General features: G+C 45.1%; 1 protein-coding gene across 4 annotated transcripts in view; it reads left to right on the top strand.

Annotated features, from left to right (window-relative positions):
- Window positions 1–17,152, top strand: part of LOC124036298 (PDZ and LIM domain protein 2-like) — a 61,159-nt gene that overhangs the window by 19,783 nt on the left and 24,224 nt on the right. For all 4 annotated transcript variants that reach the window (XM_046350698.1, XM_046350695.1, XM_046350696.1 and 1 more), the window contains 4 exons: window positions 1,294–1,445; window positions 9,867–9,936; window positions 12,130–12,266; window positions 13,341–13,410. In XM_046350698.1, coding sequence (XP_046206654.1) covers window positions 1,378–1,445; window positions 9,867–9,936; window positions 12,130–12,266; window positions 13,341–13,410 — 345 coding nt within the window. In that variant the 5' untranslated portion in view covers window positions 1,294–1,377. The remainder of the gene's footprint in view (window positions 1–1,293; window positions 1,446–9,866; window positions 9,937–12,129; window positions 12,267–13,340; window positions 13,411–17,152) is intronic.

Below are 17,152 nucleotides of genomic sequence, written 5' to 3'. Positions count from 1 at the left end.
TGTATCAAAGGAATTACACATCCAACCAATGCCTCAAGTGTAGTGCTGTAGGTCCACCACACACCTGGAGATTGTGGGGTCCTGTCCAGACAACCCCTAGACACTTGTAGAAATATGAGAGAATTGGACCGGTTTAAGCAATACTGCCAAAATTACACCAAGCCTGGACCTCTCACCATGTCACCACCTATCAATTCCTCTGTGCAGTAGACTAGGGGTTGATTCTGGACAGGCAGTGGATATTCTGTTAGCTCAGTAATTCATTGTCTGGCACTGTCCCCAAAACATAGCTGTCAAATACTTGCTTCCTCTGTCCTCAATTGCATTTCCTTGATTCATTGCATCCTCTCTCCTCATCCTTCTCAAAACCCATTTGGATAAGAAGGTCAGAGGTCCCTCCCCCTCTCGCCTTCTTATCCAATGGGTTTTGAGAAGTGAGGAAAGAAGGAAATGAAATTGAGATTCTCCCCTTGTTTCCTCCATTCCTCAACTCTCTCAAAGCACATTTGGGGGAGAGGAGTGAAGGTTTCTCCCCTCAGGCTCCAATGCACTTTTTAAGGAGAGGCAAGGAGTACAGAAAGCAAGAATGTGATGTCTAGTTTACACGCAAACACACACTGCTTGAAGAGTTGACTGATTTTATGTTTTGGCATTCAGGTCCAACAAGTCACTTTCTGGCCACTTCATGAGCAGACATGTATGGGAAATTTGTTTAAATCAAGAGATGCTGTCAAAGGTATTGAATTCAAATGGATGTACCCTTCCATTAGGCTGGAATTCCTCCTAATGCAGGCAGTAGACCCCATTGGCCTTGACATGGAGGGGGGCTGGCTGGCTGGCTGGCTGGCTGGCTGGCTGGCATCAAAGGTTAGGCCAGAGTAGTCAACTCCACAGCTCCAGTACTGTCCCAATGATTACTTTTCCCTCCGGGTGTCATAAAACCTCAATGTTGAGGTGTTCCAGGTGCATGATGGGCTGTGGTGTCTTACATTTTGGTTGCAATAAACATTAGAATCACTTGCTAGAGTCCTGCAAGACCTGATTGACACCTGAAAGGCAAACTGAGAAATAGCCCATCTCTTCACAACAGCCACATATCCTGGCTGGGCCTCATGTTATTACAATCATGACCGTTCACATCTGTCAGCCCTTGACAAATAGTCCAACACTCGTAAGATATGCAGCCTTTCGTTCAGGCATGCTGGTTATTTACGTTGCTGATAGCACCATGTCTGCACCAAGTCCACAGGCAGTAGTGTGAGTCTGACTGCAGCTCTTACTTCTGGCCCACAGGTCAACGGGGGCAGCAAAGCCGAGCTGGCTGCCCTACAGCCTGGTGATGTCATCCTGGAGATCAATGGAGAGAACACAGTGGACATGCTCAATGTGGAGGCCCAGAACAAGATCAAAAACTCCAAGACTCAACTGCAGCTGCTGGTGGAGAGGTAGGGTTCACTACATTGCACAGCTCAGGAGCATAGATGTATCCTCATGTACGGTATCTAAGAGTGTCAAGATGTTTTCATATCTTGGCGTAGATTAACATTTTTGCCATTTAGTAGACTCTTATCCAGAGCCTTTCTCAAGGGAATATTGACAGATTTGTCACCAAGTTTGCTTGGGGATTCGAACCAGTGACCTTTTTGCTACTGGCCCAACGCTCTTAATTGCTAGGCTAGCTGCCTAGATTATTTTTATTCTGTAGGAAGTCCTTACATTAACAGCTTGGCCATGGAAACACTCATCCAAACATCAGATGGGGTCACCACAACGTGGCATCGAGACCACATCTGTGCCTTCTGGTCAGCTTAGATCTGCTGATTGCTTGTATATGTGCCAGTTCCACAGTCGCCACATCCTCTTTCCCGGTTTCCACTTGTCTGCTGTTTTTGTTTTTTAATGTCTTAAGATGTCCCAGCTCTCTCTCCCTACAAAGGACCAGTGGTTTCATTCTGGGGGAATACCAGAATGGGTCAGAATTATGTTGCCAAAATGTACTGTCTGTTCAATTTTCCATGTTAATAAACTTTGTTTGGATGTTAGCTGAGACCTTGTTAGGGTGGCAGAGAATTGGCTCCACATTGGATCTTTTCCTGTGAAGTGAGACCATTCTTGGCTGGTGTTTTGATTATGGCTCAGTCTGTTTTTTTTTTCCTGTCTCTCTCTCTCTCCCACCAACTTCTACCTACCTACAAAAGTTTGGGGTTTGAAATGTCCTGTTTTTTAAAATGTTTTTTTTTTTTTCATAAAAATATAAAATTCAGAAATACAGCGTAGATATTGTTCATGTAGTAAATGACTATTGTAGCTGGAAACGGCTGATTTTTGTTTCATGGAATATCTACATTGGCGTACAGAGGCCCATTATCAGCAACCATCACTCCTGTGTTCCAATTGTACGTTGTATTAGCTAATCCAAGTTTATCATTTTTAAAAGGCTTATTGATCATTAGAAAACCCTTTTCCCTCAAGTCCTCAACTGGCAGCTTCATTAAAGAGTACCTGCAAAACACCAGTCTCAATGTGAAGAGGCGAGACTCTGGGATGCTGGCCTTCAAGGCAGAGTTGCAAAGAAAAAGCCATTTCTCAGACTGGCCAATTAAAAAAAAGATTGAGATGGCTAAAGGAACACCGACACTGGACAGAGGAACTCTGCCTAGAAGGCTATCCCAGAGTCGCCTGTTGACATTGAGACTGGTGTTTTGCGGGTACTATTTAATGGCGCTGCAAGTTAAGGACTTGAGGCTTCTGTTTCTCAAACTAGACATTATAATGTACTTGCCTTCTTGCTCAGTTCTGTACCGGGCCCTCACTCCTTTCTATTCTGGTTAGAGCCAGTTTGTGCTGTTCTGTGAAGGGTGTAGTACACAGCGTTGTACGAGATCTTCAGTTTCTTGGCAATTTCTCACCAGGAATAACCTTTCATTTCTCAGAACACGAATTTGTCTTTGTTTCTGGCCATTTTGACCCTGTAATCGAACCCACATGCTGATGCTCCACATATTCAACTAGTCTAAAGAAGGCCAGTTTCATTGCTTCTTTAATCAGAACAACAGTTTTCAGCTGTGCTAACATAATTGCAAAAGGGATTTCTAATGATCAATTAGCCTTTTAAAATGTATATTATCAACTTTGATTAGCTAATACAACGTGCCATTGGAAGACAGGAGGGATTGTTGCTGACCATGGACCTCTGTACGCCTGTGTAGATATTCAATAAAAAAATCTGCTGTTTCCAGCTAAAATAGTCATTTACAACATTAACAATGTCTATTCTGTATTTCTGATCAATTTGATATTTTAATGGACAAAAAAATATACCCCTCTTTAAAAAAACAAGGACATTTCTAAGTGACCCCAAACTTTTGAATGTGTATTTTTTAAATGTATATCTCACACACCCCGTGAGATACAGACAGACTTCCTCTTTGCGTGTCCTGGGCCCATGTGAGTGGATTTTTCCCTGCTGACCCCATGCCTCCTTCTGAGCCAGAAACAGCACACACACGTGACTCGCTAGCTGCCCAGGACAATGGCACTCTGTAGCTCTGCCAGCCACTCTGCCCCATCTGCTCCAAGTCCCACTGGTCTACTGGCAGAGGCAGACAGGATGAGCAATGCTAGGAAGGGTGGTCTGCACGATCAAGGCCCTACAGTCTTTAGATGGTAGGGAGTACCATGTCTCTCTTACCCATCCTAGTCAAGCACCTCTCTAGCCACCTCCAATCAATTACAATATGTGGCCCCATGTAGGGTCAACCTGCAGCATTATGCAATGTGTTGTTCTTAAAGGGAAGTCTACTCCCAAAAGGCATCATTCAAAGCACACACACTGCAGTGCAATGCCTGATAATCTGAAGTGTAAATAGAGAGGACCCTGGTAAATGGGTTTACAGCCCTGCTGAACACAGCAGCTGGGTTTGCCCATGGGCAGAGGTTGGCATCAGCCCACCCTTAGAATAGGAGTGTTGGTTAAGGGCGTGACTGTCTTAAACTGAGGAACTGCTCCATTGCAGATACACTTGCCAGTGTTCAACCCATCAAACAGCCCGTTGTGCAATAACCAGACTTGTGGACTCTTTGATGTACTTCTTGATTCCAGTTTGAACTCTGCAGCTCAGAGATTTTACTGTGATGCTCAATAGAAAATCACCAGCAGTATATTGTCATTAATGCTTGGTCATTTAGCCTCCATTGCCCTCAGCTGTCTCTTAATAATGAATCAATTGATCACTGTCCCTGTGTGCATGTCTTGTACCTCTGATCCTATTGGTCCTTGTAATGTGATGTTACTGAGCAACTGCAGATGGGCATCGGAAATTGTCTAACAGCTGTTCTATAGGCTACTGTAGAGGCAGCCCTATAGTCATTATTCTTAAAAAAAAAAAATTGTGCCAAAGTCTCACGTCTGTGACTAGTTTACAAGTGAGAAGTTATTTTATTTAACCAGGTAGGCCAGTTGAGAACAATTTCTCATTTACAACTGCGACCTGAGCAAGCAAAGCAGTGCAACAAAAACAGAGTTACACATGGGATAAACAAACATGCAGTCAATAACAATAGAAAAATGTTTATACAGTGTGTGCAAATGAAGGAGGTAAGGCAATAAATAGGCTAATAGTGGTGAAGTAATTACAATTTAGCAATTTACACTGGAGTGATATGTGCAGATGAGGATGTGCAAGTAGAAATACTGGTGTGCAAAAGAGCAGAAAAACATATAGGGATGAGGTACAGTTGAAGTCGAAAGTTTACATACACCATAGCCAAATACATTTACAGTTTTTCACAATTCCTGACATTTAATCCTAGTACAAATTCCCTGTTTTAGGTCAGTTAGGATCACCACTTTATTTTAAGAATGTGAAATGTCAGAATAATAGTAGAGTGATTGATTTTATTTCAGCTTTTATTTCTTTCATCACATCCCCAGTGGGTCAGAAGTTTACATACACTTAATTAGTATTTGGTAGCATTGGCTTAATTGTTTAACTTGGATCAAATGTTTCGGGTAGCCTTCCACAAGCTTCCCAACAATAAGTGGTTGTATTTTGGCCCATTCCTCCTGACAGAGCTGGTGTAACTGAGTCAGGTTAGTAGGCCTCCTTGCTCGCACACGCTTTTTCAGTTCTGCCCACACATTTCTATAGGACTGAGGTCAGGGCTTTGTGATGGCCACTCCAATACCTTGACTTTGTCGTCCTTAAGCCATTTTGCCACAACTTTGGAAGTATGCTTGGGGTCATTGTCCATTTGGAAGACCCATTTGCGACCAAGCTTTAACTTCCTGACTGATGTTACTTCAATATATCCAAATTTTCTGTCCTCATGATGCCATCTATTTTAAAGTGCACCCCCACAACATGATGCTGCCACCATCGTGCTTCACGGTTGGGATGGTGTTCTTCGACTTGTAAGCCTCCACCTTTTTCCTTCAAACATAACGATGGTCATTATTGCCAAACTGTTCTATTTTTGTTTCATCAGACCAGAGGACAATTCTCCAAAAAGTACAATCTTTGTCCACATGTGCAGTTGCAAACCGTAGTCTGTTTTTTTTATGGCGGTTTTGGAGCAGTGGCTTCTTCCTTGCTGAGCGGCCTTTCAGGTTATGTCAATATAGGACTTGTTTTACTGTGGATATAGATACTTTTGTACCTGTTTCCTCCATCTTCACAAGGTCCTCTGCTGTTGTTCTGGGATTGATTTGTACTTTTCGCACCACAGTACGTTCATCTCTAGGAGACAGAATGCGTCTCCATTCCCGAGCAGTATGGCGGTAGCTTGGTCCCATGGTGTTTACACTTGGGAGAAATTTCCAATAGTACGCAAGGTTGAACCATATTTGTGGAGGTCTACGATTGTTTTTCTGAGGTCTAGGCTTTCTTTTGATTTTCCCATGATGTCAAGCAAAGAGGTACTGAGTTTGAAGGTAGGCCTTGAAATACATCCACAGGTACACCTCCAATTGACTCAAATGAGGTCAATTAGCCTATCGGATGCTTCTAAAGCCATGACATTTTCTGGAATTTTCCAAGCTGTTTAAAGGCACAGTCAACTTAGTGCATGTGTTCTGACCCACTAGAATTGATACAGTGAAATAATATGTCTGTAAACAATTGTTGGACTTTGTCATACACAAAGTAGACGTCCTAACCGACTTGCCAAAACTATAGTTTGAACAAGAACTTTGGAGTGGTTGAAAAACTAGTTTTAATGACTCCAACCTAAGTGTATGCATTCTTCCGACTTCAACTGTAGGTAGTTGGTTGTATCGTCTATTTACAGATTGGCTGTTTACAGCTGCAGCGATCGATGCTTAAAGTTAGTGAGGGAGATGCAAGTCTCCAACTTCAGTGATTAAAAAAAAATTATATTTTTTTGCTATTTGTTCCAGTCATTCACCTCAGATCTTGATGGAAAGGCGGCCAAAAAAGCTGTTGGCTTTGGGGATGACCAGTGAAATATACCTGCTGGAGCGCGTGCTACGGTTGGGTGTTGCTATGGTGACCAGTAAGCTGAGATTAGGCAGCACTTTATGGATGACCTGGAGCCAGTGGGTTTGGTGACGAATATGTAGCGAGGACCAGCCAACGAGAGCATACAGGTCGCAGTGGTTTGTAGTATATGGATGGGCCTTTGGTGACAATGGATGGCACTGTGATGGACTACATCCAGTTTGCTGAGTAGAGTTGGAAGCTATTTTGTAAATGACATCAACGAAGTCGGGTAGGTACGAGAATCAGTTTTACCAGGGTATGTTTGTCAGCATGAGTGAAAGGAGGCTTTGTTGCGAAATAGGAAGCCGATTCTAGATTTAATTTTGGATTGGCGATGCTTAATGTGAGTCTGGAAGGAGAGTTTACAGTCTAGCCAGACACCTAGGTATTTGTAGTTGTCCACATTCTAAGTCAGAACCGTCCAGAGTAGTGGCATGCAATGGTCTATGTGGACAGTGTACGAATGGAAGTCAAGATGTCTATAAGACAAGACATTGGTATGTACTGTATTAGTTCACTGGATTGTCGCCATTCTTCCTGTTTCCATTATTGTGAAGTTGAGAAGGCAGGCACAATAGACAGGAGTCTATGGAAACTGAAGAATGCATGACAGGCAAACTACCAAGTCTCCTATATGACAAAGATCAACATACTGTTCCATTTTGGATCATAATACAAGTCCCTGTTCTGTGCAGGGATCAGATCTCTAGAGGTGAGACGATCATCTTCACCTCAGACAGCCACTGCTCTCAGCCCATGCTCATCAACCCATCTACTGCTGTACATGAGGCCTGTGGTAGAGGGCAAAGGTCATATTACATAAGGCCCAGCTGTTAACCTTGGATGCCTCTCATTGTCTGAAGGACATCAGTTAAATGTATCCTCGTCTCTCTCAACCACAGTATCTTTCTTCTGTGAACTGTTGGCATTCCAAGTGAACACAGGCATTTCCTTACAGGGAACTTATTTTGAACTCTAATTAACCATCCATTATGTCCCATTTTTATCCTGTAAGTGTAATATCTTCTGACTGCTGTAGCATGAGGAGCCTGTTTTCCTATTTTAGCTGTTCCTCTGGTTGGATGTGTGCCTGCACATGTGGAGTATTTAGATACAGCCCAGACCCTGTTTCTGCTGTTAGAGGTGTGTTTCTGGCCGATTTTACCACAGGCATCCAGGGTCTTCCTGTGCGCCTCATTACCCTGGACTGAGGCTCAGCTGAGAGGAGAGGCAGGCAGCCCTACAGTGTGGGGTCACTAGTTGTTTACATTGGCTCGTACAGCCCTTACATATTTCCCTTCCGAACTCAATGATAGAACTGCGCATATGTTTTATTAAAGCGAGCACAGTGAAAGAGCTGGAAAGATGACTCTGCTAGGAGCGTCATGTTAAAGAGAATCAGAATCTTCAAAACAATTCTCTACTACCTGTCGACTGCAGGCATTTTTAATCAAAATGACATACCAGTGGTTGTACTGACAGCACTTTGGCATAGGGGAAACCAAAACAAGGTGTCTGATTCAAAGATCCGCTTTTGATTTTTGCAGCTGCGCACTTGCACATTGGTGCATACTTGCTGTTAGTCTTCAGTTTCGCACTCTGATCTCTTGTGACATATACGCACTTCGGAGGCGGTAATCAGATTTTCATACCCACATACCGTTTCTATACCATATCGGTGTATACGGTATTACAGGAAGTGCACACATGGGGCGCTATTTCAAAAAACATACAGTACCAGTCAAAAGTTTGGACACTTACTCATTCAAGGGTTTTTCTTCATTTTTACATTGTAGAATAATAGTGAAGACATCAACTATGAAATAACACATGGAATCATGTGGTAACCCAAAAAAAAGTGTTAAACAAATCCAAATATATTTTGAGATTCTTCAAAGTAGCCACCCTTGGCCTTGACAGCTTTGCACGCTCTTGGCAGTCTCTCAACCAGATACACCTGGAATGCTTTTCCAACAGTCTTGAAGGAGTTCCCACATGCTGAGCACTTGTTGACTGCTTTTCCTTCACACTGTGTTCCAACTCATCCCAAACCATCTCAATTGGGTTGAGGTCGGGTGATTTTGGAGGCCAGGTCATCTGATGCAGCACTCCCATCACTCTCCTCTCTTGGTCAAATAGCCCTTACACAGCCTGGGGGTGTGTTGGGTCATTGTCCTGTTGAAAAATACATTTGTCTCACTAAGTGCAAACGGGATGGGATGGTGTATCGCTGCAGAATGCTGTGGTACAGTAGCCATGCTGTGTGCTGTGAATTCTAAATAAATCACTGACTGTGTCACCAGCAAAGCACCATCACACCACCTCCATGCTTAACGGTGGGAACCACACATTCGGAGATCATCCGTTCACCTACTCTGCGTCTCACAAATACGCACGGTGGTTGGAACCAAAAATCTAAAATTTGGACTCATCAGACCAAAGAACAGATTTCCACCGGTCTAGTGTCCATTGCTTGTGTTTCTTGGCTCAAGCAAGTCTCTTCTTATTGATGTCCTTTTAGTGGTTTCTTTGCAGCAATTCAACAATGAAGGCCTGACTCACAGTCTCCTCTGAACAGTTGATGTTGATGTCTGTTACTTGAATTCTGAAGCATTTATTTGGGCTGCAATCTGAGGCTGTTAACTCTAATCAACTTATCCACTGAACTATAGCCATTGACTTCTACTGTGCAAATATACTGTGCGTTATAGGGAAATAATGCACATTCTAGAACTCCCTTCAAGCCAATCAGAAACAAGTGTTCAACACCGCTGTCGGTATTTTGAAATACCCCGGTATACGGTATAAATGGTATATTGCCTAATATGCACGCAAGTACACACACAAGTCCTCCGGCACTCACAAAATATCTGAAATGAACCTTTAGTGTAATGTATCTAACCACATCAAATCAGACCATTCTACTTAACGTATTGATGAATAATATGAGACACTACATTAGATGATGTTATCAGAGCTTCCAGTCTATCATTGTAGGGAATACCTCGACATGGCTCAAGTCATCTAACAGACCTGATTTAAATCATTAGTGTGAGGATTACTGTAGTTGACCTTGGGTCCATGTCTTTGAAGTAAAACTCATGTGGGGGTTTTGGCTTGTATCCTGTAATGCATTGACGTATGCAAGCTTCCTTACTCATTATCTTTTAACAACTCATTTTAAGCAATCATGGTTTTGGCTACTTGTTTAGGGCTTGACATGGGTGAATTATGTGGTACTGAAGACTGTGTTACTCTACTGGGCCAGTGTTGCACTCTCCTGGGATGTGGATACCATTCTCCTGATTTATTACAGGTTAGGGTGTGTGTGTGTGTGGTCCATTGATCTCCAGTGTCTTCCTACAGGCCTGAGCCCCCCAGCCCTGAACAGACCAATGGAACTACCACCCCAGAAAAGCTCACTGGACGCTTCCAGGTCAGTCAATCATGTCCTCTATCTCCTTATGCAGGGGCTTCCATCTTTGGTCTGCAAGTTCCCTTTAGGACAGCTATCACCCTAAACCGTCTCACTGTAAAGTATTTAAACACTATCTGTGAATCAGTACTTTTGTTGATGGGCATATGTTGGATGTAAGGCCTATTAAAATGCCGTAGGCCTTCACTTTATGACCCATCGAGATGTTCTTTCCTACGGTGTTTATCCCACTATCTTCCAGTATCTGGTTACATCAGCAGCATATCTCTACATGATGAATCCTGTCCTAATGGTTTGTGTAATGGCTGATGCCTGAAAGCCATGTAGATGCTGTGTCTGCTTCATATTTACGTATCACTTATCAATGATGTAATGGAGGTCCAGATGAGCAGGAAGCAGACATCCTCGTGTGACTAGAGATATTCCATAACTCTGTGGCCCTGGGACAGAGAAACATGGGAGAGTAACTAGAGAATGCTGTAAATCAGCAGAGGTTTCTGTTTTTAATATGGTAACAGAACTACTGCTGGGTCTCCGTGGTAACACTGGCCGAATACGAGCCCATGCAGGGCACAAGGCTGAAGTCTTGGGCCGAACACTCACTGTCATTATTTTCACATGGTGATATTACTTATCTGATTCCCACAAACCTGGTTTCACTTACCTCCGGATGTGCAGCTCGAACATGACTGTACGTTATACCTCAACGTGTATTTCTGTCTTTTTGAAGACTTTTATGAAGCATATATCTCAAGTGCCTACTTGTCAACAGCGTCTGAGCACCATCTAAAAGTTCGAGACAAATGTTTTAGTTACAGTTGAAGTCAACGTTTACATACACCTTAGCCAAATGCATTAAACTCAGTTTTTCACAATTCCTGACATTTAATCCTAGTAAAAATCACCTGTCTTAGGTCAGTTAGGCTCACCACTTTATTTTAAGAATGTGAAATGTCAGAATAATAGTGGAGAGAATGATTTATTTCAGCTTTGATTTCTTTCATCACATTCCCAGTGGGTCAGAAGTTTACATGCACTCAATTAGTATATGGTAGCATTGCCTTCAACAATTTAAACTTGGGTCAAACGTTTCGGGTAAACTTCCACAAGCTTCCCACAATAAGTTGGGTGAATTTTGGCCCATTCCTCCTGACAGAGCTGGTGTAATTGAGTCAGGTTTGTAGGCCTCCTTGCTCACACGCTTTTTCAGTTCTGCCCACACATTTTCTATAGGCTTGAGGTCAAGGCTTTGTGATGGCCACTCCAGTACCTTGACTGTTGTCGTCCTTAAGCCATTTTGCCACAACTTTGGAAGTATGCTTGGGGTCATTGTCCATTTAGAAGACCCATTTGCGACCAAGCTTTAACTTCCTGACTGCTGTCTTGAGATGTTGCTTCAATATATCCACATTTTTTTATGGCGGTTTTGGAGCAGTGGCTTCTTCCTTGCTGAGCAGCCTTTCATGTTATGTTGACACAGGACTCGTTTTACTGTGGATATCAGGTACATTTTTTTGTACCCGTTTCCTCCCTCCATCTTCACAAGGTCCTTTGCTGCTGTTCTAGGAATTGATTTGCACTTTTCGCACCAAGGTACGTTCAGCTCTAGACAGAACGCATCTCCTTCCTGAGCAGTATGACGGCTGCGTGGTCCCATGGTGTTTATACTTGCATACTATTGTTTGTACAGATTAACGTGGTACCTTCAGGCGTTGGGAAATTACTCCCAAGGATGAACCAGACTTATCTTTTAATTTCCCCATGATGTCAAGCAAGGAGGCACAAGTTGGCTTCTAATGCCATGACATTATTTTCTGGAATTTTCAAAGCTGTTTATAGGCACAGTCAACTTAGTGTAATAAATTCACGCACTGGAATTGTGATACAGTGAAATCTGTCTGTAAACAATTGTTGGAAAAATTACTTATGTCATGCACAAAGTAGATGTCCTAACCAACTTGCCAAAACTATAGTTTGTTAACAAGAAATTTGTGGAGTGGTTGTAAAACCAGTTTTATACACTTAGGTTGGAGTGAATGTTAACATCCGACTTCAACTGTACATTGTGAATACATTTTTTAAAAACATCCTTGCAATTAAAGTTATTTTAGGAATACGGATAAGCAGTTTCACATTTTTGTGTGTGGATAAATGTTTTGATTATGCGGACTGTCATGCCCTGTTCTGTTGTAGGAAGCGGTGCTGGTGAGTCGAGATGAGAACCAGAACTACAGAGCGTACTCTATCTCCAGCCCAGCCTCCCTGTCACCTGGACCCTACTCACCTGAGCCCCCTTCCAGCCCCGAGGGGAAGAGAGAGAGCACCAAGAGGTACACTACAGCATCCACCATCACCTCAAATGGACTTCCCTCTAAATCACCAGGACAATGCGTTGCTTGAGTATGAAAAGTGGATAGATACCAGAATGGATAGATGGTGATAGGTTACAACTTTTATCCAGGTGTTTTAGTTAAAGGTCCACTGCAATCTTTTTTTTAATCTTCAATATCAAATAATATATGGGTAACAATTAAATTTTCAATTAAAATGGGCAAAAAGAAACCTATCGCTTCTTAGTGAAGAGTAATTTCTCGAACACATTTGCTAGGACTATCTGGGAGTAGTCTGAGTTGTGAGTGGAAAACTAGCTGTTATTGTCAGTGGTTTGGTACTCTCTTTTTGGTCTATTAACTAATTTAATACCTGGTGATGTCACCAGGCAGGCCAAAACTCCATCCCACCAAAATAGGCTGACATTTCAGGCGGTACTTTCAAACATGTCTTACCCTTAAAGGGTATTATCATCATTTTTATGTGGAAATGTGTATTTAGAAAATACAGGTAAATCCTGTTTTTGACTGTGCTGGGCCTTGAAGTTGGGGATGGTCGTAGGGTAGACTACTGTAAGTGCTCATTTGAGTCCTACACTGGACCAGAGTAAATTGGTACAATGGTAACTGGCAGAAAATGGAGCCATGGAATTGTGTGGTAGTAACAAAGGATGTGCACAGCATATCACATTCCACCCTGTTCGTTGACAGCATCAATGGGCCAGGCCGTGGAACATTCGCTACTCTGCACTGCTCTGTCTGTAAAGCCTAGCTGCTATTCACCTGGATCATTTTGTAGGTCACAGTTCAAACCTTCTATTGCCCCGGGTGAATCGAATGCCTGTCTAGTGCTGCAAAACTATGCTTATTTATTCCTGTACTAGTAATCTGTAGAGCTAGTAAAAATATGATCCCATGACCTTTAACATACACATTTCATAAATGAATATGAACGGTAATGAAAAGTGTTTGTTTATGATATTTTGTCAAGTATTTCCATTAAGACCATTATGGTTATTTTCTATGAGATGGCACACACCATTATCAGTGTAATCTTTCTCTGCCGTTTCATAGCATCCAGCTGTGTTCGTGGTCTCCAGAAGAGAAGACGTCTAGTTACAAGCTGTCCAGACCACTGTCGCAGGTACGTCTTCCTCATACTCTCATTGCACAGGCCCTTTACTTCCTATGTGATTTCAACATGCGTAACCAATCAGTATATACATAGACCTCCAAAGATTTGCACAAGTTGATGATGTAAGTTTCCAAAGCCTTTACACCGAGAAAGACAGGATGCAGACAGCATTTGATATTTTCATTGCCGGGGAACTGAAAGGTCACTTTTTTTAAAGATCTGACATTAAGTTGGAACACAATCTGGAAGCGGTTTGTTTAAAGATCACTAAGGAGGAGAGTGATTTAGCTCTCCATAAAACAATAGACTTGACCTTTTTTAGTGGTCTATTATATGAAACTCATTAGTGTAATCTCCACTGGTTGTCTCATTTGCAGTAAATAAATTATGTGTTTGGGGTTATCTGCAGATTTCTGCTTGAATTCACTTCGCTTATTTACTGTTCCAGCAACAAGCGCGGAAGGTGTCTGGAAAGATTTCAATAAGCTAGAGGACAGAGAATGTTGTGGGAAAATTCTTCATGAGATATTCCAGCTATGTCTTACTGCCCCAGTCCCAAGTATTGGTCCCACAGAAGACACACCGTGGGAGATGACCGCAGGAAAAAAAACATGCAGGACCCTAATGGCCGGGGGACAGGGAATGGAATTCCATTCATTTTATAAGTTGTGTGAACATTACATGGCGTTAGATAAATACGGCCACTCTGGCCTGGAGAATGAAGATTTAAACTCTTCATTTAAGGAGCTGATGACTTGGATCAGAGGCTAGTATAAAAGTACTGTCTAATATGAATATTTTCATGGTGAGGGTGGTCCCGCCAGCCAAGCAGCTCCTACTATTCAGTGTATTTTAATGATCTCAGAGCTCGTAAGCTGATAGATATTACAGGTATGTATCATCAGTATCAAGCTGTCTATCAACACTCTTTTGGGGGCCTGGTCAATCATTTTCCTTTTTCGGGTTGTCTGTCCTGTTTCTAGAACAGGACGGTTGTCTGGAGGAGGGGAGGGGAGGGGAGGGTTGTCTGGGGGAGGAGGGTTGTCTGGGGAGGGGAGGGTTGTCTGGGGGAGGGGAGGGTTGTCTGGGGGAGGGTTGTCTGGGGGAGGGGAGGGTTGTCTGGGGAGGGTTGTCTGGGGGAGGGGAGGGTTGTCTGTCCTGTTTCTAGAACAGGACGGTTGTCTGGAGGAGGGGAGGGTTGTCTGGAGGAGGGGAGGGTTGTCTGGAGGAGGGGAGGGTTGTCTGGAGGAGGGGAGGGTTGTCTGGAGGAGGGGAGGGTTGTCTGGAGGAGGAGGGTTGTCTGGAGGAGGGGAGGGTTGTCTGGAGGAGGGGGAGGGTTGTCTGGAGGGTTGTCTGGAGGAGGGGAGGGTTGTCTGGAGGAGGGGAGGGTTGTCTGGAGGAGGGGAGGGTTGTCTGGAGGAGGGGAGGGTTGTCTGGAGGAGGGGAGGGTTGTCTGGAGGAGGGGAGGGTTGTCTGGAGGAGGGGAGGGTTGTCTGGAGGAGGGGAGGGTTGTCTGGAGGAGGGGAGGGTTGTCTGTCCTGTTTCTAGAACAGGACGGTTGTCTGGGGGAGGGGAGGGTTGTCTGGGGGAGGGGAGGGTTGTCTGGGGGAGGGGAGGGTTGTCTGGGGGAGGGGAGGGTTGTCTGTCCTGTTTCTAGAACAGGACGGTTGTCTGGAGGAGGGGAGGGTTGTCTGGAGGAGGGGTTGTCTGGAGGGTTGTCTGGAGGAGGGGAGGGTTGTCTGGAGGAGGGGAGGGTTGTCTGGAGGAGGGGAGGGTTGTCTGGAGGAGGGAGGGTTGTCTGGAGGAGGGGAGGGTTGTCTGTCCTGTTTCTAGAACAGGACGGTTGTCTGGGGAGGGAGGGTTGTCTGGAGGAGGGGAGGGTTGTCTGGGGAGGGGAGGGTTGTCTGGAGGAGGGGAGGGTTGTCTGGAGGAGGGGGAGGGTTGTCTGGAGGAGGGGAGGGTTGTCTGGAGGAGGGGAGGGTTGTCTGGAGGAGGGGAGGGTTGTCTGGAGGAGGGGAGGGTTGTCTGGAGGAGGGGAGGGTTGTCTGGAGGAGGGGAGGGTTGTCTGGAGGAGGGGAGGGTTGTCTGTCCTGTTTCTAGAACAGGACGGTTGTCTGGAGGAGGGTCTGGAGGGGGGTCTGTCTGAGGAGGGGAGGGTTGTCTGGGAGGAGGGGGGGAGGGTTGTCTGGAGGAGGGGAGGGTTGTCTGGAGGAGGGGAGGGTTGTCTGGAGGAGGGGAGGGTTGTCTGGAGGAGGGGAGGGTTGTCTGTCCTGTTTCTGGAGAACAGGACGGTTGTCTGGAGGAGGGGAGGGTTGTCTGGAGGAGGGGAGGGTTGTCTGTCCTGTTTCTAGAACAGGACGGTTGTCTGGAGGAGGGGAGGGTTGTCTGGAGGAGGGGAGGGTTGTCTGGAGGAGGGGAGGGTTGTCTGGAGGAGGGGAGGGTTGTCTGGAGGAGGGGAGGGGTAGGGTTGTCTGGAGGGGAGGGTTGTCTGGAGGAGGGGAGGGTTGTCTGGAGGAGGGGAGGGTTGTCTGGAGGAGGGGAGGGTTGTCTGGAGGAGGGGAGGGTTGTCTGTCCTGTTTCTAGAACAGGATGGTTGTCTGGAGGAGGGGAGGGTTGTCTGGAGGAGGGAGGGTTGTCTGGAGGAGGGGAGGGTTGTCTGTCCTGTTTCTAGAACAGGATGGTTGTCTGGAGGAGGGAGGGTTGTCTGGAGGAGGGGAGGGTTGTCTGGAGGAGGGGAGGGTTGTCTGGAGGAGGGGAGGGTTGTCTGGAGGAGGGGAGGGTTGTCTGGAGGAGGGGAGGGTTGTCTGTCCTGTTTCTAGAACAGGATGGTTGTCTGGAGGAGGGGAGGGTTGTCTGGAGGAGGGGAGGGTTGTCTGGAGGAGGGGAGGGTTGTCTGGAGGAGGGGAGGGTTGTCTGGAGGAGGGGAGGGTTGTCTGGAGGAGGGGAGGGTTGTCTGGAGGAGGGGAGGGTTGTCTGTCCTGTTTCTAGAACAGGACGGTTGTCTGGAGGAGGGAGGGTTGTCTGGGAGGAGGGGTCTGGAGGGGGTTGTCTGGAGGAGGGGAGGGTTGTCTGGAGGAGGGGAGGGTTGTCTGGAGGAGGGGAGGGTTGTCTGTCCTGTTTCTAGAACAGGACGGTTGTCTGGAGGAGGGGAGGGTTGTCTGGAGGAGGGGAGGGTTGTCTGGAGGAGGGGAGGGTTGTCTGGAGGAGGGGAGGGTTGTCTGGAGGAGGGGAGGGTTGTCTGGTTGGATCTCTGTGCAGACAGACGGTTCATAAGGACACTGTTGTGTTATGAGATGTTCATTTTCTGTGGAGGGCTTTGAGGCTATGTACCTCAGGCAGACTGGAGTGGAGACTATTAGGAGCTGTGCTATTTGGCTGAGACCTTTTATCAGCAGCTTTTTAGGAATGCACTGACTTACATGCTCCTCCATCATGCGTGGCTGTCTGGGATGACCATACATGTTTGTGGTATTTATGAAGGCAGGTGGGCCAAACGGGGGTTGTTATTTAAAAAAAACTTTCTGACATTTTGGAGATCAGCTCTCCCTTGTTCTTCATCTCAAGTTTTGGAATCCATATCCCCTCTCTCACTCCCTCTGGGAGCCATCACATTCCTTCTGTCTCACTCCACTGAACATGGTTTTTCTTTTTTCTCCTGTTTAACCAAATTCTTTAGGAGTCACACACTACTGTGTTTCTTTACTGAAGAGACATGCAATTCTAGAGAGGCCAGATGTTTAATTGTTTGTCA

The sequence above is a fragment of the Oncorhynchus gorbuscha genome, linkage group LG05 (genome assembly GCF_021184085.1).
Source record: "Oncorhynchus gorbuscha isolate QuinsamMale2020 ecotype Even-year linkage group LG05, OgorEven_v1.0, whole genome shotgun sequence".
Classification (NCBI taxonomy): Eukaryota; Metazoa; Chordata; class Actinopteri; order Salmoniformes; family Salmonidae; genus Oncorhynchus; species Oncorhynchus gorbuscha.
The sequence above is the reverse complement of the archived record's forward strand: the minus strand, read 5'-3'. Positions and strand labels throughout refer to the sequence as shown.